The sequence below is a fragment of the Manis pentadactyla genome, chromosome 2 (assembly GCF_030020395.1).
Source record: "Manis pentadactyla isolate mManPen7 chromosome 2, mManPen7.hap1, whole genome shotgun sequence".
Lineage (NCBI taxonomy): Eukaryota > Metazoa > Chordata > Mammalia > Pholidota > Manidae > Manis > Manis pentadactyla.
The window spans coordinates 155,069,771-155,095,038 of record NC_080020.1 but is presented as its reverse complement, the minus strand read 5'-3'; the positions used below and the strand labels follow the sequence as shown (position 1 = coordinate 155,095,038).

The 25,268-nt window shown below is 45.0% G+C and overlaps 2 protein-coding genes and 1 pseudogene across 8 annotated transcripts in view; 2 read left to right on the top strand and 1 right to left on the bottom strand.

The window, feature by feature from the left end:
• The window catches only part of FER1L5 (fer-1 like family member 5), a 50,874-nt gene extending 45,737 nt beyond the window's left edge, over positions 1-5,137 (top strand). The window contains exons 43-53 of the mRNA XM_036888719.2: positions 261-431; positions 649-797; positions 1,009-1,148; positions 2,288-2,376; positions 2,632-2,724; positions 2,870-3,011; positions 3,203-3,302; positions 3,378-3,571; positions 3,740-3,849; positions 4,137-4,284; positions 4,396-5,137. Coding sequence (XP_036744614.2) covers positions 261-431; positions 649-797; positions 1,009-1,148; positions 2,288-2,376; positions 2,632-2,724; positions 2,870-3,011; positions 3,203-3,302; positions 3,378-3,571; positions 3,740-3,849; positions 4,137-4,284; positions 4,396-4,620 — 1,561 coding nt within the window. The 3' untranslated portion in view covers positions 4,621-5,137. The remainder of the gene's footprint in view (positions 1-260; positions 432-648; positions 798-1,008; positions 1,149-2,287; positions 2,377-2,631; positions 2,725-2,869; positions 3,012-3,202; positions 3,303-3,377; positions 3,572-3,739; positions 3,850-4,136; positions 4,285-4,395) is intronic.
• LMAN2L (lectin, mannose binding 2 like) overlaps positions 1-25,268 on the bottom strand; it is a 46,072-nt gene that overhangs the window by 2,437 nt on the left and 18,367 nt on the right. For 4 of the 7 annotated variants that reach the window (XM_036888843.2, XM_036888853.2, XM_036888862.2 and 1 more), the window contains 7 exons: positions 25,068-25,185; positions 24,192-24,274; positions 11,937-11,969; positions 10,728-10,889; positions 10,522-10,636; positions 7,594-7,713; positions 5,795-7,268 (listed from right to left, as the gene is read on the bottom strand). In XM_036888843.2, coding sequence (XP_036744738.2) covers positions 7,126-7,268; positions 7,594-7,713; positions 10,522-10,636; positions 10,728-10,889; positions 11,937-11,969; positions 24,192-24,274; positions 25,068-25,185 — 774 coding nt within the window. In that variant the 3' untranslated portion in view covers positions 5,795-7,125. Of the gene's footprint in view, positions 1-5,794; positions 7,269-7,593; positions 7,714-10,521; positions 10,637-10,727; positions 10,890-11,936; positions 11,970-24,191; positions 24,275-25,067; positions 25,186-25,268 lie in introns of those variants that run through there. The other 3 variants (XM_036888822.2, XM_036888832.2, XM_036888812.2) reach the window with 3 other exon arrangements.
• LOC118913961 (60S ribosomal protein L21-like) lies at positions 18,880-19,356 on the top strand (annotated as a pseudogene).

Below are 25,268 nucleotides of genomic sequence, written 5' to 3'. Positions count from 1 at the left end.
CCTAGCCTCTGGGTTCCTGGCCCCACGTCTTCCTCTAGGTGCTCAGGAGATAGAGGTAGGCGGGAGGGCCACCTCTCCCTCCTCCAGAGGGGAGCTCAGGGTCCAGGCCCATCATGGCTATTTCCAGCCATAATGGGACGGCTGTTGGCTCTGTTCTCCGTATTCACCAGGACCAGACAAGGGAGTGGGGCCAGGATGCTGGAGGGAAGCATGTGGGCAGCAGGATCCACAGTCGCCAGTCTCCCACCCCCTCCCCCTAGGATGTTTGAACTGAGCTGCACTATCCCCCTGGAGAAGGATCTGGAGATCCAGCTGTATGACTTTGACCTATTTTCACCTGATGATAAGATTGGAACCACAGTTATCGACCTTGAAAACCGACTCCTGTCTGGCTTTGGAGCTCGTTGTGGGCTCTCCAAATCCTACTGCCAGTAAGAGTGCACCTGAACCCAGGCAAGGGCAGTGGGGAGACGTGGAGGAGGGAGCCCACAGCTCCCTCCAAGGAGGCTTGGATCCTGGGCTGGGAAACAAGGTGCCCGATCGGCCTCCACCCACACTCCCATGCCGGTCATCCTGCAGCATACAGCAGAGTGATCTCTGGGGCCCTCCCCACCCCACCCCACCTTTCGCTCTCACAAATCCCCACAGGTCAGGGCCCTTTCAGTGGCGGGATCAAATACTCCCAAGCTTCCTGTTGGAACGCCATGCCAGACAGAAAGGACTGCCTCCCCCTCTCTTCAACCCTGAGGATGACTCTGTTTTTTACAATGGGGCAAAATTCAAACTACAAAGCTTTGGTGAGAAGTATGGCGCACTTCCAGAAAGTACAGAATGGGGCCTCCAAAGCCAGGGAGGCTCCAGGATTAGAGAGCTGCCCAAGGGCATCCCCTCCCCCTTTCCTCCTCTGGAGGGTAACCATGTGCACCTTCCAGGCTGGGGGTGGCAGAGGTGGGGGACCTACATGCAAGATGGGAAGGCTAATGACCTTGTGGTCTCCCTCTAATCTAGAGCCCAAGCCCCCCACTGCTCAATATTTGGGACCTAAGAAAGAACGCCTTGCACTGTACCTCCTGCACACCCAAGGGCTGGTGCCTGAGCATGTGGAGACCCGCACATTGTACAGCGACAGCCAACCGGGCATCGACCAGGTAGGAGACTGGAGGGGCTGCAGCAGGAGGTGGGGGAGCCCATCCATCCATGACAAGAGGGCAAGGAGAGGCCAAGTATTTGCAGAAGTATATGCACAGCAAACAAGGATGTTCTGCACATGTGAATAAGAAGCTCCAGTGATGTCATTTAGGATGGAGAAATTCAGAGCTGGGAAAGTCATCTACAAGAAACCGCGGCCACATATCAGCCGTAGGAAGTGCTAAGGTGCCCTACCAGTCAGTGCCAATACTGCCTCCCTATCTCCTGGCTGAGGGGAGCCAAGGCAGGGTACCCAGATGTGGGGGTCACACGTGCAGACATTACAGCCCTGGCTTGGCTGATAACTGCAAGCTGTGCTTTCTCCATGGCAAGGAATCTCAAATAGGAGAAAAATCCCCATGGGCACCCTAATTATCACTGACCCTCCAGTCGCCAGAATGGGGCTCATATCAGCCTCCAAATTTCTCAAGCTGATACATTGTAGATACAAAGTTTTCTGCAGAGCATTTTCAAAAACCATTCTTGCCAAACCTGTTTTCTCAAGTAGGATCAACTTACAGTTTGAAAGAATGTACTTATCTATCTTCCAATGTTGGTAGCTCTACCTTTACTTTTCTCCATTTCACACCATTTCCATCCCTTTGTTAGACCTCTGAGCTTTGTGGGTAGTTTAATATCTTTAGGATATGGTTACACAGCATAAAATAACCTAGTTTGACTGATCATCTAGCTTACTCCTATGTGGGGCCACTAAACTAATTCATAAATGAAGCCCCAATCCCATTCTGGAGCCCTGTGCAGAGAAGCCTCTCTAGTATGACCTGCTCAATGGCACTAAGTGCCCAGACTCCAGTGACAAGTGATGTCCCAGCACCATGGCCATCAGTCTCAAAGCCACCATACACTACCAACCTTACTGGACTATCCTCCCAGCCAAAAAAAGCAAAAGGGGAAGCTAGTGGGTGGTTGCCCGACTTCCTGTCTGAAGTCCATCCCACTTGACAGAGGCCTGTATGCCACCCCCCTCGGTGTTGAGAACACACCCCAACAGATCTCAGAATCTGGGATGGGATCCCCAGGCCAGCATGCTGAGAACAGAGGCTAGCAAACCCCAGCCAGCAATCCATCTCCACTTTAGGGAAAGGTGCAAATGTGGGTGGACATCTTCCCCAAAAAGCTTGGGCCTCCTGGCCCTCCCGTCAACATCGAGCCCAGAAAGCCTAAAAGGTGAGAGACAGTCTGCCTCCCCATCACTGCACACCATGGGGCAGCCCTCTGAGCGCGGGGTGCGGGGTTCTCAGACACCAAGTTGTAGTCATTCTTTTCATCTCCTGGGAATCTGGGGAGCTGCATTCCCCTGAACACTCCTGAGGGCAACCTGGCTTGTGTGGGTATGGAGGGCAGCCTCCCAGGGCTCCTGCCCTCCCACGGCTGCTGCCAGGGAGCGATTCCTCAGCAAAGCCTCAGCCACAGTGACCACAGGTATGAGCTGCGCTGCATTATCTGGAAAACTGCTGATGTGGACCTGCAGGATGTGAGTTTAAGTACCAAGATGAGCAACATCTACGTGAAAGGGTGAGGAGAGCAGGGCCCAACCCTGGGGTGACACCTTCCACTTCCACTGGTGCCTGGTGTCTGCTGGGCAGCCCTCCCCACAGCACTCCAGCACGGGGATGGGGACAGCACACCCGAACCCCAGGTGACAGGCCTTTGGCCCCAGGTGGTTATTTGGGATAGAGAAGGACATGCAGAAGACAGACATCCACTACCAGTCCCTGACGGGGGAGGGCGACTTCAACTGGCGCTTCGTCTTCAACCTGGACTACCTGCCAGCCGAGCGTGTATGTGTCCTGAGCGAGAAGGTAACCGGCCTGGGGCAGGCGTTCCTCTCCCCTCCCGAGACCCGCAAGCTACACCAGAACCCTGGTAATGTGGCCTCAGATGGAAGCCCTCTTCCTTGGCAGCTGCCACTGCTGAATAGTGGGCTACTAAGGTGGCTGAGGGAAATCTCAAAGGGGCCAGGCTGGTAAGATGCTCTTCTGCTGACCTCCAGGACTACATATGGAGCCTGGACCCCACAGTGATGAAGTTCCCGGCCCGGCTTATCATCCAGGTTTGGGACAATGACATCTTCTCGAGTGATGATTTCCTAGGTGAGGTCCTGGTATAGAGCCCACGCCTGCAGGATGGGGAGCTCCTTCTTGCTGACAGTCTTTCTCTGGGCTCAGGGGTCCTGGAGCTGGATTTGTCTGACATGCCCCTCCCGGCCCGGCACGCCAAGCAATGCTCTGTGCGGATGATGGACCCTGACCCCAAGTGGCCCTACTTCCTCCAGTACAAGCGCTTCTCACTCTTTAAGAAGAAGACGGTAACTGGCTGGTGGCCTTGCCAGGTCCTCGATGATGGCAAATGGCGCTTGTCGGTATGAGCTGGGGAAGGGGTCTAATGCACAGGACACGACTTGGCTCTAGCACACTTCTGGGCCCTTAGCTAAATCCCTTTTCCTTTCTGGATCTTGGCAAGAGGCCTTAAAACTATTCTTGCTCCTGCTTTACTGGACTCAGCCTCCCACCACCCGTGCTGTTTCTAGGGCAAAGTGAAGATGACTCTGGAGATTCTATCGGAGAAGGATGCCTTAATCAAGCCAGCAGGACGAGGCCAGTCGGAGCCCAACCAATACCCTACACTTCATCCTCCCCTGTAAGCCTGAAGGGCAAAGCCACCAAATCTTCCTCATTCAGGAAGCTGAGATGCTGGGCCCAGCAATTTGCATGGGGTGGTGACCAGTGGGCCTCCAGGTGATGAGGGATAGTTAGTTCTCAGCACCCCACTTCAATGCCCAGCCACCATCCAGAGACAACAGTCTTGGTGGGCTGGTGGGGCAGAAAGCACAAGTTGCTTTTTAAAAAGAAAGCTCTTTGCTCTGGGTTACTTGACCTGATGGTTCCCTCTGCCCTCCATTTTCTGACATCTCTTCTGGTGGACAGGCGCAGTGACAACCTGTTTACATGGTTTCGGTTACCTGTTAAAAACTTCTTCCGTGTTTTCTGGAAATGCTACCGCTTCAAAATCATAGTTGTCTCAATTACACTGATTGTAGCACTTATGCTATTCAACTTTATGTATTCAACTCCGGTGAGTGACAACCATGGGGACAGGGACAAAGGCACTGGATGCTCCTGGGATGACTGAAGAGCGAGCCTTCAAGTTGCTCCCTCAGGGTTAACCGTTGCCTGTTCTCTCTAGAACTATTTGGCCATGAGCTGGATCAAACCTAAACTTCGGCTGAATGCTCCTATTAAAATATTCACCAATATCAACTCACCAAACACCAGCAATCCCAGCTCTCTCAGCCCCACCAGCCAGCTTGTAAACCCGACGCCTACAATAGACTCTAAGTTGAAACTTCTCCAGGGACCCAGGAATCACCTGCAAGATATCTTTCCAGAACTTCCAGCTCCACAAAACTAATCTGCCCATATCCCATATATCTGCCTCGCTTTTCCCCTGCTCAAAATCAGCCCTACCCTTGAACTCGCCACCAGTTCCCTGTTTCTACTTTCCAGAACACAAGCAAGGGGCTAAAGATATTCTGGCTGTTCTGTTTGGAAACCACTTCCAACAAGAAGGGTAGTTATAATCTTCCACGGAAATAAAAAAGTTTTCTGTGTAATTTGTGGGGGTTGAAGACACCATGAAAGATTGAAAACACTAGCCCTTCAGCTGAGAGTCACAAAGACAGGGAGCAATAGTACTTATGAACCACTTCTAGTCTTCAGGGTCTCTTCCAATCCAAGAGGCTCTGAGCAGAGGGACACAGAGGGAGAGGGTGACTATGAGAAGAGAAATGGTCATATGGGGTAAGCAGGCCACTGCTATCACCCTTAGTGTGTATGCACAGGAGTTATGCCATAGATAAGCACCTCCCCCCTCTAGGACATACCTGGGACAAAGGGCCCAGGACAATATTCAGCCCCATTCACAGTGGGAAACACTTGTTCCTGGCACAAAAAGCAAGACCTAGGGCAGGACATACATGCTAGGTTAGAGGTTCTTGCACCAGTCATTTCTCTAAAGCCAGCCCCAGGCTAGCTGGGGACTAAATTTCATGTCTTCCCTGTCCCCTCCAAAAAGCCTCAAGGAGCTCCTGAGTGACAATCACACAAAACCTACAGGTTCCCTCTCTCTCTCCCCCCCCCACCCCAACGATGAGATTCTCCTGCACCGTGGTCTGGGCCATCTCAAGAGCCCACCTACATCCTCCTACCACAAGGTGGACCTATCCAATCTACCCTTGAACTCAAGACAAGAGAGCCATTTGCTCTTTCAGTTCTGCCTGGCTGTAAGGCCCAGTTCTATGTCAGTCAGTCTTCTGGCACCCTAGAGCTATCCTACTGTTGTGCAGATGTCAGGAGGAGGGCACTGCAGCCTGTGACGATTAAGCACATGGGAAGGATGTAAGAAAGCCCAAGATGATGAAAACCTATACTCAGCCAAGGTGATCTTCCTTTCCTTCTGGACTGAGCTGAGGGCTTTCCCAACCCAGGAAAACGCAGGGCAATGGTCAACAGACTTGAGGGTCAGGAGAAAAGGCTTGGACCTTCCCCTAAATGCACCCCTAGAAGGAAGGACATGAGACAGAAGCTCACATTTGGTTTCCATAGCCATTTTGGGAATTTTCTTAGGCTACAGAGGTACATAGCTAGGAAAGCTCAGAGTTCCAGGCCTTCCAGGGAGACTCTCGCCTGTTAGCCAATTTAGTCATGGTACAGACAGGTGAGCAGCAGGTAACCCTTTGTCAGATAAGGCAGTGGAATAAGGGTTGAGCCACAGAAGGGCTGACACTCAGGCTCTGTTGCTCAATGACCATGAACTTATCCAGGCACAGGTGACGAGGTTCTACTGCTCCCAGATTTGCAACACAAGAACAGCAACTGTTTCTTATCTATTAAGAGAAAGAAGCCAAGTTTTTTCCTCTTCAGGCAGTATCCAAGCCAAGGCTATATAAGAAGAAACCTTCCTCATATTTTGAACATTCAAAATGGGATTCCAAAAATCACAATAAATACAAAACATGCAGTTAAACAGGCTCCAAAAAGTCCAGAAACACATCCACATGGTCAGATCATATAGTAAATGTTGCTCCTGATGTCAAAACGTGGAGCTGGTCAGTTTCACAGTTAATCCCACTGCATCTGTGACATCTTCCAAGCTTCTCTTGACTTGCACACCAATTTACAGGCCAAACTTGACTGAGGGTCTAAAGTGACCTAACTGGGAAGGTCACAAACACACCAGTGGAACCAAGATCCACACTAAAGGGCAAAGGCCAAAGCAATGAGTTAGCAGGAGGCCCTCTCCCTACAGCCACCTAGTGAGGGTTGTGAAACAGAACTTTGTTCTGCAGCTCCAGGTGCCAACAGAGAGGCATCCACAGAGTCTTTTCCAGCTCAGCTTGCATTTGGAGAGGGCAATGAATGGAGGGAGAGGAAGGTGAAGGCAGGGAGAAGTTTCCATTCAGATTTCCAAGGAAAGCTCCTCAGATGGACAGAGACTTAAGACAAAAAGCAAAAACCAGTGACCGGAAGGCTAGAAGATATGAGTAGTTACCAGTGTTCTCTTCTTTGCAGATTTAAAAATGGAGTACAAGGGTCCTCTGAGTCCGACCACAAGGCAGCCTGGGCTATGAAATCCCTTTCTGTGGTTTTGGCATTGTAACGGCACAGATTTTCTCCAGCCCTCTTAGCTCCCAAGGGGAAGGGGTGCGGGGAAAGGCACATCAGAGCAGCACTGCCCTGAGCTGGGTGGGCGTCCTGAACCAGACTTAGATGACCCTGCAGATGGCCATGGCAATGCGGTGTCCCTGCATTCAAAGCTGCAGTGACAGGAGAGTCCCTGACCAGCTGTCGGTGGCTGGGGAAGAGCCCCTGGGCCATGTGCTCAGGCCAGCACTGGCTCCCTCCGCAGCAGCAGGCCTCAGTAGAAACGCTTCCGGCTCTGCTCCTGCCATTTGTTGTAGAGTATGATACCAATGACGATGGCAAATACGGAGAACACCAGAGAGAAAAAGACGATGAGGAAGAGGGCCAGGCCACTCAGCGGTGGCAGAGGGGCTGTCACTGGGGAAGCGAGAGAGACACAAATCAGTATCAGGGAGCCCACCCAGCTGGCAAGGATCAGCCAACCAGCTGTCAGTTCCCCAGTTTCTGACACCCATTTCCGGAAGCCAGAGTGCAGCTGCTCCCTTTGCAGAGACGGCTCTGCCACAGCTCCTCTGTAACAGAGACAGTGAAGAGGCAGGTGCAGTGTCCCCTCTCACTCTTCAGAGCGAGAGCACCGAGGGGAGCCAGCCCTGCCAGCTGAGAGTGCGAGTCACCTTAGGCCTCCCACCACACCGCGACCTCCTCCCCAGCACAGACCGTCTCCCAGGGTCCCTGCACTCACTCTCAGGCAGCTTCATGTTGTCCACTGAGGGCAAGAACACATCTCGATGCAGCTTCTCCTCTTCTGGGGTTCTCTCTACTGTCAGCTCAAACAACTTCAGGGAAATAACATCATGATTATCTAAAGGAAAAATAAAAAAGGATGAAGATTATTCAGACCACCTCAAAAAGAGGTATCCTGAAGTAGTCTGGTTCACAGCTAACTGTCAGTGACCTTGAAAAAAAACTGAAATTTGTTTTCTTATCTAAAAATATGGATAGGGAACAGGGAATATATATATTATTCCATATTTATTCTGGTTCAGCTAACTGGCAGTGACCTTGAAAAAAATTACTGAAATCTGTTTTCTCATCTAAAAATATGGATAGGGAACAGAGAATATATATACTATTCCATATTTAAAGTCTGTATCGACAAGCAGGCATTACCTATATAATTAAAAAAATTTAGAGATACTGTAAGAATTAAATCCCATAGCCCATGTGTAAAACCCTCTAGCACAGTGAGAGGAGACACAGCTCTGCAGCTTCCCTTTACTGCAAAGAACACACACAAGCACGGCAGGGAAGAGCCTCCAAGCAGCTGCTTCCTGAGCAGGGAATAGCTACTAGTGGAACGCACCTCCTTCTGGACTGTGCCTAATTCTTTGTAGCTTCTTGTAACTGTGACCCTGAATCTAACTAATCACCAGAGAATCAAACTAATAACCAGATAAAGGAATTAGGGACTCAGGTTTTTTCTCTTTCTACAATTTTTACAGTATCATTATAAACTCAAAGATTCAAGCATATTTGATTCGTTTCAATACATGAAGTTGTATTCTTACTGATGCTCAACTCAACACCTCTCTGTCCAGTGAGAGCCTATTCAAGCTGGCTCTTGCGTCCTTTTACACAAACACACAAGTTTTTGCTATCTTCCTTGCTTTTCTGGTAAGTTGCTAGCTTGAACATTTCCTGCCTGGCATCAAGCCATTTCTCCAAGAAGCTCTTATTCCTTTTAGTCGGAACTGGTATTAAGAGACCACAAATCTGAATACCAGGGGTACTCATTGCTAATAGGCTGGTTATTGGGGACTGGATTTCTTGCTACTTCTATGATTAGTATGGTACCTACAGCTTTTCAGATTCAGAATCTTTGGCAGACTCCCAGATAGGAAAAAACTGAATTTGCCTTCAATTAGAGAGATAGTTTCGCTGTCAGGACTGAGTTTAAACCACGGAACAGGATAAAAAGCCAGGGCAGTGCTCCTCCCAATGGAGGGGCATCAAAGGATGAGACAGTTGGGTTATGTCCTAACCTTCTCAGCAGTTTTCAGCAATCCATTGCATAACAAGATTTCAACAAGGAAGACCTTGACTGACACAATTTGTATTTAGGGATATCCAGCAAGCAGAGAACACACACTTAGTGACAGGCATTATTACTAAACACCTAAAGCAAAGGACTCCTTAGGAAAAACAAAAAATTATTCTCTTTGGCCATTTCTAAAGTTGGGAACAACTTCCCATTGAAAAATACATTGGGGGTTAACTGAGCAGGTCCTAGAGATCTGTAAGCACAAAGGAAAATATGTAGACAAGGACACCTCATTCAACTTGAGTCATATAATACAATTATATAACAGAGATCTCAAGCCTGTGCCTCCTGTCCATGTACCAACGTGAGATCTGTCCCACAGCTTTGGCCTGCCTGCACAGTATGTGGAACCCAGCTGCCAAAACTATCTCTTCAAATGGCAGAAAGTAGATCAATGGCTTCCTGGAGCCAGGGTAAGGGAGGAATGCTGCCAAGGAGTGAAACGTTCTATGTAGTGACTATGATGGTGTTTACACACATGAAAGTATTTGTCAAAACTCTGAAACACATGCTTCCACTGTATGGAAAGCATACTTAAATAAGTTGATTTTTTAAAAAAAAAATCAGTTGCAGGATTTTAAAAATTTATTTCATTTTAAAATCCCACATTTCCAGCTTCTCCTGAAAATCTGGAAGACATGGCCTCACTGACCCATACTTTCTCCTGGTGACAGTGTTTGGAATGAGCAGCAGCTGCCTTTTCCTTTTTTGCCACAAGAAAGTTCTATTTCCTACTAGCTTTATTCATAATAAAGTATACTCATCAAAAGAACCAAAAGTTCAGTTCATTTTCTCTTCTCAAACAACATTATGACTGGGGCTGAAGCCAAGGGAGAGGATAAGCATGTAAAGAGAAGCTACAAATCAATAACAAGTGGGGAGAAAATCCAGAGGAAGGAAAGTAAAAGAACAAGGAACTGTTATGTCCCTGAAGTACAGAAGGCAAGAGCTTTAGAGTAACTGGCCACACACACAGAAGAAAGGCCACAGAGGGAGGACTGAGCAGGTCCTATCCACGCAGAGAGACAGAGGTCACTTTACGAGAGCAGTGCCAGGGGAGCGGCAGCCAGGCCGGCCCAAGGGCAGGAGGGTGAACAGGTGGATGGCTAGGAAACGGGAGCATCTGTACTCAAGACACATTCAGAATTTGGAGCACAGAGGAGAGTCTGGGGGTCAGGTTAGAAGAGGAAAGGCAAGTCAAGGAAAAGCTCTGTAAGAAGAGAACTGAGCACACTAGGAGGTGGAAGGAGAGGAGCCTGACTGTAGGAAGGGACCCCAGGGACAGGAGAGCATGGAGCTCAGAACTCAGGCTGGAAGAGGTGGCTTGATGGAGAGGTAAATTCTGCTTTCTGTTAGTACCAGCTTCTCCTGTAGACAGCTATAGTAGGAGAGCCCAGATCTGGGGTTCTTAAGGGACCCGGATGCAAGAATACAAGAAGATAAGCCCTCTCAGGGCCCTCGCTTCCTAGAGCTCTGCTTGTCTGGCTGTCTCCTCTGAGAAGCCTCACCAAGGTCCAGCTCTCAAGACATGACTCAGTCAGGGAAAATAGAGTGTGTGCATGGCAGTACCCGAGAGATCCCCAGTGATGGAGGAAGTGCCAAAGTAGTAGCCCCGAGGCAGACGGACCCCAGGCACTTCAATGCAGTCCCTCCACTCATGCTTGCCATCGATGTCCATCATTATCTAGGATAAAAAGAAGATATAAGTCAAGGCCGGCCATGAAAGCAGGAGCAAGACAGCCCATACCACCAACTGGTCCAGAACAGAGACTCACCGTCAAATGCCTCTTGACATAGCGAATCACAAGGAAGGTGTCATAATGGAGATTGCGGACAATGGCTGAACAGCCCCCCAGCTCTGTAGGCCGCCCATCCCGCTCATGATCATAGCTGAGGGAGCCATTGTTCACCATGGCTGAGATGTAGGGGAATACTCTCTGGGAAAGCAGGGAAGAGAAAGCAGAGGACAGTAAGGAAGTGCTCTTAGGAACACCTGTAGAAGCAGCCACAGGAATATTGCACATACAAGCTGAGCTCCTTACATAAACCAGACCACCATTCTGCCTCTGCGGCAGCAGCCCTCAAGAACCACCACTCAGATGCCACTTAGGGAACAGCCCAGGAAGCACCTGCACTCTGTACTCGCTTTCAGGAATCCTCCTTGCTACCAGTCTGGAGTCTGACTGGCAGCTTGCCAAAGATCACCATTCAACACTTACATACAGGCCAACACTGATGGTTTTATACACACACATCTTTGTGTATACACATACACATCCCTATCTCACCAACTGCCATGTAAGCTTCTTGAAGAAAGCATTTATTATGCGTCTCTGCCTGTCTCCACCTTAGCTCATCCTCCCACCCTGGTTAAGTGCCGTGCACACAGTGGGTATTCTGAAAGTACCTGTTTGATTAGGGGAATCTTTCCATTCAGGATAGCTCCTTTCAAATTCTAAATCCTCTAAGCAAATGATGTTAAATGGATGAGAACTCAGAAAGAGCACTGCCAGGCTGCTGGATGGTGATCTGCAGCCAGATGCCTGTTCTTGGTCAAAGGACCTTCCCACCCACTCTTGCATCATCTACACTTAACTCTCCCATAACAACCTGGGCAAGGTTCTCCCACAGAAAGTGTCCCTGTTTCCTACCTACCTTCCCACCTACTTCAGAGGCCCTCGCTCTCTAAGAGAGTTGTAGGAGCAAGTTCTTCCTTAGAAACAGTGAGCTAACCATTCCAGAACAAGCCCAGTGCTAAGGCCGTGCAGGGAGGCAGGGGGAGCAAAGGACAGGAAACGTGAAACATGCCACTTCTTTGGTCAGTTCCTCACTGTCCTCAACAGCCAACATGCAAGGTGAAGATGTGGTTGAAATCAGAGACTGGGGACTCTTGAGACAATAGCCACAGGGATGTGAACAGAAGCAAATGTTGGATGGACACATAGGGAATAAGGGGTGCCTGCAGTGGGTCAAGAACTGAGTACCTGGACTCCTGGAGAATATCGCCTCTTCTGGGCCTGAGAGAGTCCAGCAGGTTATTAGAAAAACAAGAGAGGGCACAGAAGACAGGAGACCAGGTCAGAAAGGAACAGCCATGGAAGGGCTATGGCCCCATGCTGGTAGATGAGCAAACCAATTTAAATCCCCACAGGATTTTAGGGTCCCTGGAAGGCATTTAGCAAGTCCTTACACCCCTCAAATTCAGGGGCAAAACTATATCACAGCTGCTTGTACGTTTCCTAGGAGAGGGTGTGTTACTATCATTGGATGCTCAAAGGGCTCCCAAGGAAGCCCTAAGGACCTGAGGCTTTCAGAAGCTTTGTAAAACACACTGCATTGCTCTGTCCAAGCAGGCCCCACTTACGTCTTTGAGAGTCGGACACAAATTTGTTTGTAGCCAGACCACAGTACTTCTGTGGCAAGGGGGTAGACAGGAGTGACAAATAGGGCTAATTCTTCCAAAGTAGAGGTGTCTTTCTCCACCCAGGATATAGCTCTTGCCCAGATTACAAAAATACCACTATTTGAGATACTATGAACTCACTCTAATCCAAAGGGATCATTTACCCTTGTACTGAGCCTTATGGACATAACTCTCCAAGCAGCTGTTGTCATTCTAACCTACAACACGTAAACAAGGGAAAGCTCTCTGGGAGCACTGCAGCACCACAGATTTAGAAAAATCATGAGGCTCACAGATACTTAGCTTTGCTCTATTAAACTGCCACAGTTCTAAGCTACCAGCAATAAGAGGCCTACACAAGATCAGCTCAGTCCTGCCCTAAAGGCAGGGTGGGTGAGGGTGTAGAGCCCAAAGTACTCCTTCCTCTAATATAGGGAGCACCTTTTAGGAGCCAAGCCCTGTTCCAGATGCTGGGAGTTCAATGGGAAACAGACAGGTATCTGCTCTCACATGGCTAACAAACAACAAATAAGAAAGAAAATCAGATTATTTCAGATAGTGATAAATGCTATGAGAAAAATAAAACAGGTTACTATGATAGAGACTGATGAGGGGACATCTGAGCTGAGACCCCAGTAGTTAGAGGGAGCCCACCAAAAGTCCGGGGGGCCTAAGAATGATGAGGTTGGCACATTCAAGGACCATTAGACAGGGGTGTCTGAAACATGGCTCGTGAGGAAGAGGTCGGTGTGAGCTGAGCAGGAGCCAGGCCACACTGGGCCTCATAAACCACAGTAAGATTAAGGGAAGTCTCAGCACGATATGCCACGAAGGGGGCACGTCCAGGCCTACAGAAAGCTATGAAATGAAATCAGCAGGTTAAAATGCTATAAAACTACTCTTCTACAACTGCCATTTTGAACAAAGGAATTGTGAGAACATTATCTAACGATTTATAGAAATGGGCCTCTGACAAGAAAGCTTGGAATTTCAGGAACGACTGGGAAAAAGACGGGGTTAAAAATGCCCTCGAGAAAAAAAAAAAAGCCCTCGGAAGCAGTGAGGACCCCAAGCTTGCTCCATTTATTAGCCCCAGTACCTGTGTTCAGGAGTTGAGTGGCCACTTCCAAGAGAATTCCTAGGGCAAGTATCCTGAGCCTAAGGGGACTTCCCTCTTCCCAAGGCTGGTGAGGCAACCCAATTACCCAGTAACAGCCCACAGTAAGCACGCGTCAATCACACAGGGGAGCTTTCCGACCGCACTTACATGTGGGTCCCTCAGTAGGTCTAGAGAGGGGCACAGGATCAAGTATTTTTCTTAAAGTATCACAGACTACTGTGATGTGCAGCCAAATTTCAGGAAGACTGCACTAGACACAGATCCCCACAGCTTCGGAGGCTGGAATCTGTCTATTCTGCAACTCACGACCTGGCCTTTAATTCTTCATCTCATTAGCAGTACATCTTGTGAATGCCATCTTATTTTCTATGCCCAGGCAGGAGTTCCTGAAGTGTGTTTTGGTAGCCTCTAAGTTCACACAGCAGCAATTTTTCATCTTTGGAAAGCAGCCAAGGGAAGTTAGAACCGAAGGCTGAAGAATCACACTGACTCAGACAAGGTGGTAGTTTCATACCTAATTTAAGAGTCACTAAAAATTAGGAACTCCACCTATTGCCCAAATGATTTGAAGAAATGTTTTCAACTTTATGTACTAGGTCACTTAAAAAAAATGACTCTCTACATGGTAATTGTACCTTCAGCACATCTTGATTGAAGAGAGACCCATGAACTTATATCGGATTTATGGATCCTATGCTCAAATCCCACAGGCCCAAAGCACACAAGCTGTGAGCCACTAGATAGAAAAAAGAGCACACAAGGCCCTGCAATCACGGGAGCCTGGGCTCTAACTGCTGTTACACCATTCACAGCTCTCTGAGCTTGGGTGGATTACACCATTTCTTTGCTACCCTGTGTCCTCACTGTGAGCAGAGAGCGTAATACAGAGCTCACAGGGTCAATTATAAAAGTTAAATGAGATAGGTAAAGCCTTTAGTACAGTGTCTGGCATTCAGGAGGGAGTCAATAAATGTTCATTCAATCAATGATTAAATTAATACATTTCCAGATACAAATATTGCTTACAGGTGCTCATATATATATAAGCACAAAGACAAACATACATCTTTTAGAGTGGTAATTCCCAGAGCATTGGCTGTCAAATGCCAGTGAAATGTCCAAAAACATTTGGGGGACTAATAGATTTGCCCTTTCTTGTTTTTCTGACAATGTCTAAAAATAGTAAAATATGATAATGACAGAACGATCTATATAATAAACATTTTTAAAAAGAGCATTTTAACACCAAAAAAAAAAAAGAACTGATGTTGCTCATGTGAAACCTGAGCATAAGATTGTATATAAAATAAAAAAGGAACTATGTAATTTCATAACAAAACGTTTTAGCATTTATGAAAAGTCACTTCACTGTTTCTTTTCTTAGACCCATGAAACTGACTAGTTCATGAACTAGTGTTTAGGAGCCACTGTCTTAGAGCAGTTTTTTCCAACCTAAACCACACTGCAGTTGAATAAGCTAGCCATGATTGCTCCCTGGAACCTATGAAGAAAAGGCTGTTGGGAGGGGAAAAGGAGAGAATAGAGCCACAACAGCTACTGCCAAGAGGGCTGCCAAATGTCCCTTGGGAATATCCTTAAGTGTTGTGAATCACAGCTAGCATGTTCTGAGAACTTCCTCTTTACCTGGCACTGTACTCAGTAACATATGAGTATGCCTTCATTAATTTCACAGCCCTAAGGGGCAGTATTAGTATCCCCGTTCACAGGTAAGGAAACTTGTTTCCATAATGAAATGAGGATTTGAAGCCAGGTTGTCTGGCCCCAGAGCCCTAGCTCAGGGGTCACTGTGCTATACTTCCCTCAACATCTATCAATATAGAAAAATGTTCAGTACATACTGTTAGATACAAAAAAAAGCACAAAACCCTAAGTCTCCAGTGTACCCTGAAACACAAAGAAATACTGGAGAATGGATCCAGACTAAAGGAAAGGAGAGACATGACAGCTGAATGCAACATAGGATCTGGGAGTTTCTTTTACTATAAAGGACATATTGGGACAACTAACCAGTAGATCAGATAATAGTATTGTTATCAATGTTCCTGATTTTGATCCTGTGTGCTATGTAAGAGAACTTGTGTTTAGGAAAAACAAGTGAAATATTTAGGATCAGGGGAGCATGACAAAGGCAATTTTCTCTTAAGTAGTTCAGAAAAAATATACACACATGCCACAAGCACACACAGACACACTGGCACAAAGAGGACTAAGAGAAAAGGGCAAAGTGTAAAACATCAACAGTTGGAGCGGTCTGGGTGAAGAGCATCTGGAATTCTTTGTTGTATTCTTGTAACATCTAAGTCTGAAACTATCAAAATTTTTTTAAAAATTAGTCTGAATCTAGTATTTACCATACTTTGTTTGTCCATATGTCTAACAATTTTCAAAACTGAAAGGTTTTAAAAGCATGTATGTTCAATACGATGCTATGCTTTGTTTTTAAAAAGGTGTTTGTACAGTTTTTGTTGTGGCCTTTTCTGATTTTTCTGTAATGAGCTTTTATATAAAAACAAGAACTAACAGAGCAAATGCATCTGCCGCAGCTTCTCCTCCTGGCCCCCGTTTGGTCCTCCCCCTCAGGTGGGACACCCAGCCACTTCCACAGACAACACTTTTCAGACTTTCAAGCCTTTTCTAAGTCACTGATCATAACGTAATCTTCATCGAACCAACCCTTTATACAAGGATCTGGATAAAGAGGTGACTAGTTAACTCATCCATACCCATTCTATTTAGATTGAGTAAGAAAATCAGTGAAATTCTCACCATGTTATTGGGCAGCATGAGAAGGTCCCTGCTCCATAAACCCCCAACCTACTGCTAACCTACCCTAGTGACTCTCCCCAAGTCTCAAAGCTCCTCAACTGGTGAACACAGGAAAAGTGGTACCTCCAGGCCAGTGACTGCCTAGAAGACTTTCACATACTTAACATTATTATGGTCTCCTAAACTCATGGAATGACTTTAATCCCATATATCTTAGTTGCAGCCGCACTGGAACAAACCCAAATCATGTAATTTGAGGGCTTCAATAAAGAGCACTCAATCAGGAAATTTTTAACTTGAGGCATGCCCCCAACACCAAACACCAAAGTTATAACCCATTTCCCGACTACTAGTGCCAAGACTGAGAACACAGCCAAATACATATGCCTTAATTTCACTGCTACCTATCATTCTGATACTATGTAGCTATCTCTTATTAATGAGAAGAGCTATCAACTCTATAGAACAGGAGATCTTGTCTACAGTTCTACTTTGGGGAGTCCATGAACCTCCTAAACTATATGTAAAATCCTGCATCTTTTTGTGGGCCCACCTTCATTATATCATCAAAAGGGTCAAAACCCAAAGACAGGTGAAGAACTAACCCAGAGCTAAGGGTCTTCTCAAACACCTGCCCTTGCTTTTTTTTTCTTCTTTCCCCCTTTCACTATAATCTTCTCTCCACCTTCCTTCAATTCTCACAGAAAGCCATACATTTCTGTTTCCCTCAAAAATGAGTTCTCACCAATGACGCTCAGCCTCAATGCCTAATCACATCTACAGAGCTTGCCCATACCCCCTAGACCTAGTTTCCAAAGGAGTCTCTCTTGGGAGACACTACCTTACCTAACATTGAAATAAAAGCCTAAGTTACATCCAAGTTGGATGATAACAAGAGAATTTTAAAGATCATTGAGTTCCTTTAATATAAAGAGTTTGCCAACAATAAAGGGACCAAAAGGAATCATTGTCTTCCTCAACAGAGACTTGAGGTGCTCCAACTAGACTTCCAAACTGTCTTGCTCTGGGGAGAACACTCTCCCCACACGCCAACCAGCTGTTTCTGTCTCCAAGGGGTGAGGCCCACATGCCTCACCAGGAAGCATGAGAGCCAAGCCCCAGGAAAGTCGCCTGTCTTCATATTCTGATTTCAACTGAAAGAAGACATCCCTGCTCCAAGAGTTCTACTGAGTTCCCTGCAACTTTTCACCAACATCTGGGTTCTCATGAGAATGATGACCATTAGCTGGTGACTGCAAAGTATCAAGAAAAGATGATCAGGTCATGTTTTAATCAACATTTAAAAAAAAATAGCAATACTAAGATATAATTCACATTTACTACACATTTCACCAGTTTAAAGTCTACAATTCAATGGTTTTTAGGATATTCTGAGTTAAGATTATGATTAGCACAATCAATTTCAGAATATTTTCATCACCCCAAAAGAAACCCCAGGCCCGCTAACAGTCACTCTCCCCAAACCCCTGCCAATACCCCATTCCCTTATGTACTTTCCATCTACAGATTTACCTATTATAGACATTTCATATATATGGGATCATACAGTATGTGGTCTTTTGTGACTGGCTTCTTTCACTTAGCATGTTTTCAAGGGTCATCCACACTGGAGCCCGTAACAGTGCTACATTTCCTTTCAAAGCTGAATGACATTCCATTGTATGGATATACTGTACTGTTTATCCATTCGTCAGATGATAGACATTTTAGTTACTTCCATTTTGTGGCTATTGTGAATAGTACTATGAACATTTGGGTAAAAGTTTTTGTGTAGACCTGTTGTCAGTTCTCTTGGGTATATACATAGGACTAGAACTGCTGGATTATATAAACTCTATGTTTTAACACTTGAAGAACTGTCACTGTTGTCCAAAACAACTGCCCCATTTTATATTCTCACCAGCAGTGTTTGAGGGTTCCTTTACCCCACATCCTTACCAACACTTGTTATAATCTGTCCTTTTGTTAGCTATAGAAATGGGAGTGAAGTAGCTTCTCACTGTGGTTTTGATTTGTATGTTCCCAATGGTTAATGAAGTTTTAGGTATCTTTTCATGTATTTATTGGACATTTTTATTTGGAGAAATATCTTCAGATCCTTTGGCCATTTCTTAATTGGGTTATTTTCTATTACTGAGTTGTTTAAATACATAAAGAACTATTACAAATCCCTTATCTGATATATGACTTACATTTATTCTCTCCCATTCTGTGGGTTTTTTTTCACCTTCTTGATGACGTCTTCAAAGCACAAAAGTTTTTAATTTTAGCTAAGTCAAATTTATCTATTTTTTTCTTTTGTGGCTTTTGTTTTTAGTGTATTATCTAAGAAACCATTGGTAAACCCAAGGTCATGAATCTTTTCTAAGAGTTTTATCATTTTAGTTTTTACATTTAGTTCTTTGATCCATTTTTACTTTGTGTATGGTGTGAGGTAGGGGACAACTTCATTATTCTACATGTGGCCATCCAGTTGTCCCAGCACCATTTGTTGAAAAGACAATTCTTTCCCCATTGATTCATATTGTCACCCTTACCAAAAATCAATTGAACCCTTTTTTCAGCTGCAACTGCCATCTTCCATTAACTCACCAAAATGACCAACACAAAGAGAAAGAGGAGAGGCATCCACTGTGTGTTCTAGGCCTTTCAGAAAACATGGAGTTGCTCCTTTGGCTACACATAAATCTACAAGACAGTGATATCGTAGACATCAAGGGAATGGGCACTATTCAAAAAGGACTGCCCCACAAATGTGACCATGGCAAAACTGGAGGAGTCTACAGTGTTACCCAGCATGATGGTGGCATTGTTGTAAAGATAAACAAGTTAAGGGCAAGATTCTTGCCAAGAAAACTAATGTACATATCGAGCATATTAAATGCTCTAAGAGCCAAGACAGCTTCCTGAAACGTGTGAAGGAAAATGATCACAAAGAAAAGAATGCCAAAGAGAAAGTACTTGGGTTCAATTGAAGCAGCAGCCTGCTCCAACCAGAGAAGAACACTTTGTGAAAACAAATGGGAAGAAGCCTGAGCTGCCGGAATCCATTCCCTATGAAATCATGGAATGACAGGTATAAAAAAAAAAAGAAAAAGTATTGCAAAAAAAAAAATCAATTGATCCTAAAATAAAGACTTATTTCTGGACTTTCAAATCTATTCCATTGCTCTGTATGCCTTTTCTTATGCTGGTACCACACTGTCTTTATTACTGCAACTTTTTAGTAAGTTTTAAAATCAGAAAGCTTGAGTCCTCCAACTTTGCTCCTCTTTATCAAGATTGTTTTGGCTATTCCAGTTCTCTTGAATTTCCATAATGATTTTAATATCAGCTCATCAATTTGTGTGAGGAAGCCAGCTAAGCTTCTGACACATAGGGATTGAGTCAAATCCACAGATCAACATGGGGGAATAGCACCATCTTAACAATAGGAAGTTTTCCAATCCAAAACAATAGTAAGTTTTCCTTTCTATTTCCTTAGGTCTTCTTTAATTTCTTTCAACAATGTTTTATAGTTTTCAGAGAGTAAATCTGTTAAGCTTATTTCTAAGTATGTTATTCTTTCTTATGATAGCATAAACAATTGTTTTCTTTAATTTTCTGATTGTTCAATGCAAGCATTTAAAAAATAGTTGATTTTTGTATGTTGATCGTTTATGGTGCAACTCTACTGAATTCATGTTTTAGTTCTTACAGGTTTTTTTTTGACCCTCTAGGATTTTCTAGATACAAAATCATGTCATCTACAGATAAAAATAGTTTTACTTTCTTTCCAATCTGGATGCCTTTTATTTTCTTGTCTAACTGCCCTGAGTAGAACCTCCAGTACAATGTTGAATAGAAGTGGTTAGAGTAGATATCCTTCTCTTATTCCTGATCTTGGGAGGAAAGCTTTCAGTCTTTTACAATTAAGTATGATGTTAGCTGGGGGTTTTTCATAGATGCCCTTTATCAGGTTGAGGAAGTTTCCTTCTATTTCTAATTTGTTCAGTGCTTTTTATTACTAAGAGGTATTAAATTTTGTCAAATATTTTTTGCACATCTATTGATAGAATTTATTCTTTTTATCCTTTATTCTATTAATATGGTCTATTTTACTCTTCCGATAGTAAACCAAACTTGAAATCCTAGGATAAGTACATTTGGTCATGGTGGATAATCCTTTTTGTATGTCGCTAGATTTGGTTTGCTAGTACTTTGTTAATTTTTACATCTATATTCATAAGAGATATTGGTCTGTAGTTTTTCCTTGTGATGTCTTTATCTGGTTTTGGTATCAGGGTAACACTGGCCTCAAAGAATGAGTTGGGTAGTATCTCCTCCTCTAATTTTTTGTAAGGGTTTCAGAAGAATTGGTATTAATTCTATTTTACACATTTGATAGAATTTACCAGTGAAGCCATCTGGACCTGGATTTTTCTATATGAGTCATTTTCATTACTAATTCAATCTCTTTACTTGTTATAGATCTATCCAGATTTTCTATTTCTTCAACTATCATTTTAACAACCATTTATGATCTGGCAACCTCACTATGGCACAGCTAGTACTCTGTACTCCCAAACAGTGAAAACACTGACTTACTCACAGAAACTGCAATTCCTACACTGCTGACAAGGAACCTGAGGTTATGTGACTTTAAACAATCTGTCCTGATTTCGGAGAACCAAGCCTAAACTCACTTATATACTGAACTCCTTCACGCCCTTCTCAGATGCATTATTGTTTGCTAGTATTTTCCCAGTAGTACCTCAAGAACAAGTGTGTTAGGAAGTTAAGCTGAACAACAAGGTCATGTACTTTGGTGACAAGGAAACAAGAAACCAGAGAAACATTTTTACCACTCCCTTGAGGGACTTGAAGAATTGTTTCACCTCCTCCTGCCTGTTCCTTGTTCTCACCCAACACATCTGCACATGATATTTGCAAGTTTTCAAAAGGTACTATATTTGCATCTTCTTATATGTTCAAAATAATAACTCAAAATAAGGAGACTGCATTTCTGGAGTCAAACCCACTACCTGTGTGTCACTGACAAGTTTCTTTAACCTTTCTGCTCTTCAGGTTCTTACTCATAATGTAGGGATTATAATATCATCTACCCCAAAGGGTTGTAATGGTAAGTAAATAATATATGGAAAAGTGCTTGGATTAATGCCTAGCACCTTTATGTATATCAAAATACCATGTCACTAACAAAACCCTCTAGGATAGTCCAGGTTGTTGGGGTGTATAAACTAGTACACACTCTATGCTCTACACTGAGTGTAAGCTCCAGGAACTAAAATTGCATAGGAAATAACATAGAATAAATGTCTCCATTCTCAAGGAAATCAACCTGGCAGAAGAAACATGGATAGAAGGTGGTAAAGCATAATTAAAGTACAGCCTCCGGAATCAGGTAGATCTGTGTTCAAAATCTAGCTCTACTTTACACTGGCTGGTATCTTGAATGGGGCATGAAGGGCCCCCACCCATAAGATGACGAACCTCCTGCTTCTCTTCTGGGTCCTCGGTTCCCGCCGGCGCCATCTGAACCCCAATCACCCCTCACCCCCCTAATCCCAGCACCTAGCCAATAGCCACCAGCCCCGTAGAAGTAACACCACAATCACCCCATGCCCCTTCCTATATAACCCAGCACCTTTCCCTAATAAAGCGGAATTCTCCGGTGAATTGCTGCTGTGTGTTGCTCCCTTCCTTTCAGGGCACTTAAGTTCTCTAAGGTTCTGTTTACTCACTAAAAATGGGGAAAATAATACTGACTCTAAGGAAATTTGAGGAAGATTGAGACAACATTTGTAAAGTACCTGTCACATATAAACACAGAATGCTCTTATTAAGTTTGTTTAAATTTAGTTTTCATAAACAAGTTTAACAAGTCAACAAATAATAAGGAAAAAAGGACCTGATGTTGGCCCAGTAGTTCTCATTCCTGGCTATGCCTGTGATTCACCAGGAGATCTTTGAAAAAGTACGGTTGCCTAGACTGCACCTAAGACAAACAGAATCAGACTCTCTAAGGTTGGGCCTGGACATCATTATTTTGAAATGCTCTCCAGGTAATGCCAGTGTGCAGTTGAGAGTAAGAACCATAATAGCTAGGTAGGAAAGAAGTCCCAATTTTTGCCTCCTGTAACTAATTTTTTTAATTAATATCTACTCTCCTTACAAAATAGCCCAAGAGATCTACCCTCTCAAATCACAATTACTACTTCCTGATGGTGGAACAGAAGCTAAGAGAGTCTGAAAAACTCATTTCTGGGAGAAACAGAGATCCAGATTTAAAATTATTCAAGCCCTAAGCCTCAGCTTCTTATCAGATGCATTTCTAAGACTACTAAATGTAGTCAGGACATGTCCCTCATTAAAATGCTTTAATGCACTCACCCCCTAAGAGTAAAGTCCAGACTCCTTAACTGGACTAACACCCTGCAGAAGTTGGCCCCACAACGTGCCTGGTGAGGAAGAGTCACATACATTCCAACTGCTCTGGTGCTGGTTTAAACACCCAACCCACCAACCACCCGAGGAGACACTGTTCAATCTCAGTGGCCAATTAACTTGCCCAAAAGGGAACAGCGTTCATACTAAAGAACGCACAGGAATGGAGGCCCCTGGAGCTGTGCAATGTGGCTAAACTGCAGGCCTTGGTTTTTTCTTGCCCTGATCTCTGTCCCCCCTCACACACTCACTGTCTCTTCTCTTACTTTTATCACCTTAACAGTTGCTTTTCCCTCTGCATGGACACTGGTTTCTACTTCTGCAGACTTCAGTAGAAATGTCACTTCCTGGAAGAATTCCTCCCGGAGCACCACCACCACCGTCTGACTCCAGGTTAGATGCTCCTGCTATGCCCCCCACCATTCCAGCAGCGCTCCCACACATCAGTGCTACTGAGTGCAGGACCAGGGGCCTTGCTCACTAATTCCCAGGGCCTGGCCCCTAGAGAGTGCTTGATGTATGGTGGAGCGAAAAGGAACCCAGAAGCAACTCTGTAACTGATACACAACAAAAGGTTATTCTCTTAACTCAAGTCTCACTTTCTACCTCCTCTAAGGTGAACTCTGGGGGAAATGTCAAAAACTGCTGAATCTGGGTGTTGCATATACAATGATCTGTTCTTGTGATTTTTTAAAATAAATTTGACATTTTTCACAAAAAACTTTTGGGGAAAAAATACAGTGAGTTCTGCTTCCACTCCTAATACTGCCTTTTCTTGCTAAATATTATTTAGCCATGGGATACTCAGCAACAAACTGTCATAATCATTTCCCACCATCTGATGGCAGGGCCATCGGGCAGAGACAGTGCAAACCTTTGCCAGAATAAGAAAGTACTACAGAACCTTAGGGTCAGCGAGCAAAAAGCAAGAAGCTTCTTCTGCCAACAGACAGATACTGTATCCAACAAAATGCTGGGATTTCTTCAATTTCCTTCGATAGCCTTTCCTATAGGAGAGAACTGCTGCTCAGGTCTGAGAAGCAGAAGAAAAGGATGCTGGGAAGGGTGAGCAAGCTGCAGAAGGGAGCACAGCAGTGCCATATTAAGTCAGGGGAGCTGAGTCACATAAATTCAGCTTCCTCTGGTGCTGACCCAGTAGCCATATCTCCAACCAGCCACACATGCTCGATTCCAGCAGCTGCCTTGTGTGCGCAACACAACACTGTTAATGCCAAAGAAAAAACTCCATTGGTGACAGCCATTTCCAGAGGACTGTGCACCATAAGCAGTTCTCTCTAGAAAACCCTGACAAGGACATTAATTTTTGAAGATCAACAAATGAAGAAAAGAGAACCAAACCCCCTACTTTCTTTCCCGTCTGTTCTCTCATGAACAACATTTCCTGAGGCAAAAGAATGCAATGTCAGTGCAGCAGACCTAAGCTCTGACACTTGCCGTTACCTCTTGCTGCTTCTCCTCATTGGGGTAGGTGTCTATAAACACTGCCAGCCCCACAAATTTGTCCATGTTTCCAAACACAGGCCCTAGAGAGAGAGAACAGATGATGAACAATGACATAAAGCCAAGAGTTGATAAAGGAATAAATAACATATAACCACAATGGAGGGAAACGTGAAATACAAAGGACTCCCAGGTGTCTCTTTAAGATGAGAAAAAGTAACGTCAAAGCACCCAGCAACGCGCCAGCCTGTAACAAGCACCCAGCACCTAATGGCAGCTGTTGGTTATTGGAGGCAGGGGAAGAGAGAGGCCATTGCAATGCTTAGCACTACAGGCGCTCCCTGACCCAAACCGCTTGCTAAGGTGTCCCTGAAGAATTCCGCTTCACAAACACTTGGTGACAACTATGTCCCCGAGAGAGAACTGAATTCCCAAGTTCTGCTTCTGGTTGCAAAAGAGACTAGGTCAAATCAGGGAGAGCTTTCGCCACATACTTGGAGCAATGGCTCCCACACCACAAGGGAAAATGGATAACCCTTCTCCTGACTCAGGAGTTCTGAGATTGTTCACTGTGCTTGCCCAGAAGAAATCAGCTCACCCAGTCATTAAGTGTTCTGGACAGCCAGCCAAAAGGTCAGGTGGCTTCAAAGTGAAACCGGAAGGAACTAATAAGCAAGAAATCACCCCAGATGAGTCAAGTTCAGCTGCTCATTAGGACTCAGACCCCATACTAGAGACTAGACAGGCCAGTCTTCACCCACAGACATCAGGGCAGAGGGAAACTGCTGGCACTGTGGGGACATTCCCTTCTCAAAAGAGAACACATGAAAAACAAGCCTGTCATACCCACACAAGAGCAATCCAGGGTCCCAATACCTGGCTGCATCCGATCCTTTGTGTACCAGATTGCCAAGCCATCCCCATGCAGATTTTTCTTCCCTTGGCCATGAATTTTGAAGTGCACCTGCAACTCCCAGTCTCTCAGGAAACACGGCTGAAGTGAAGAAGACATTAGAATCAATGAGGGGCATGAAATGCAAAACCCCTAAAGCCCTCATCAGCAGTCTACAGATTTGG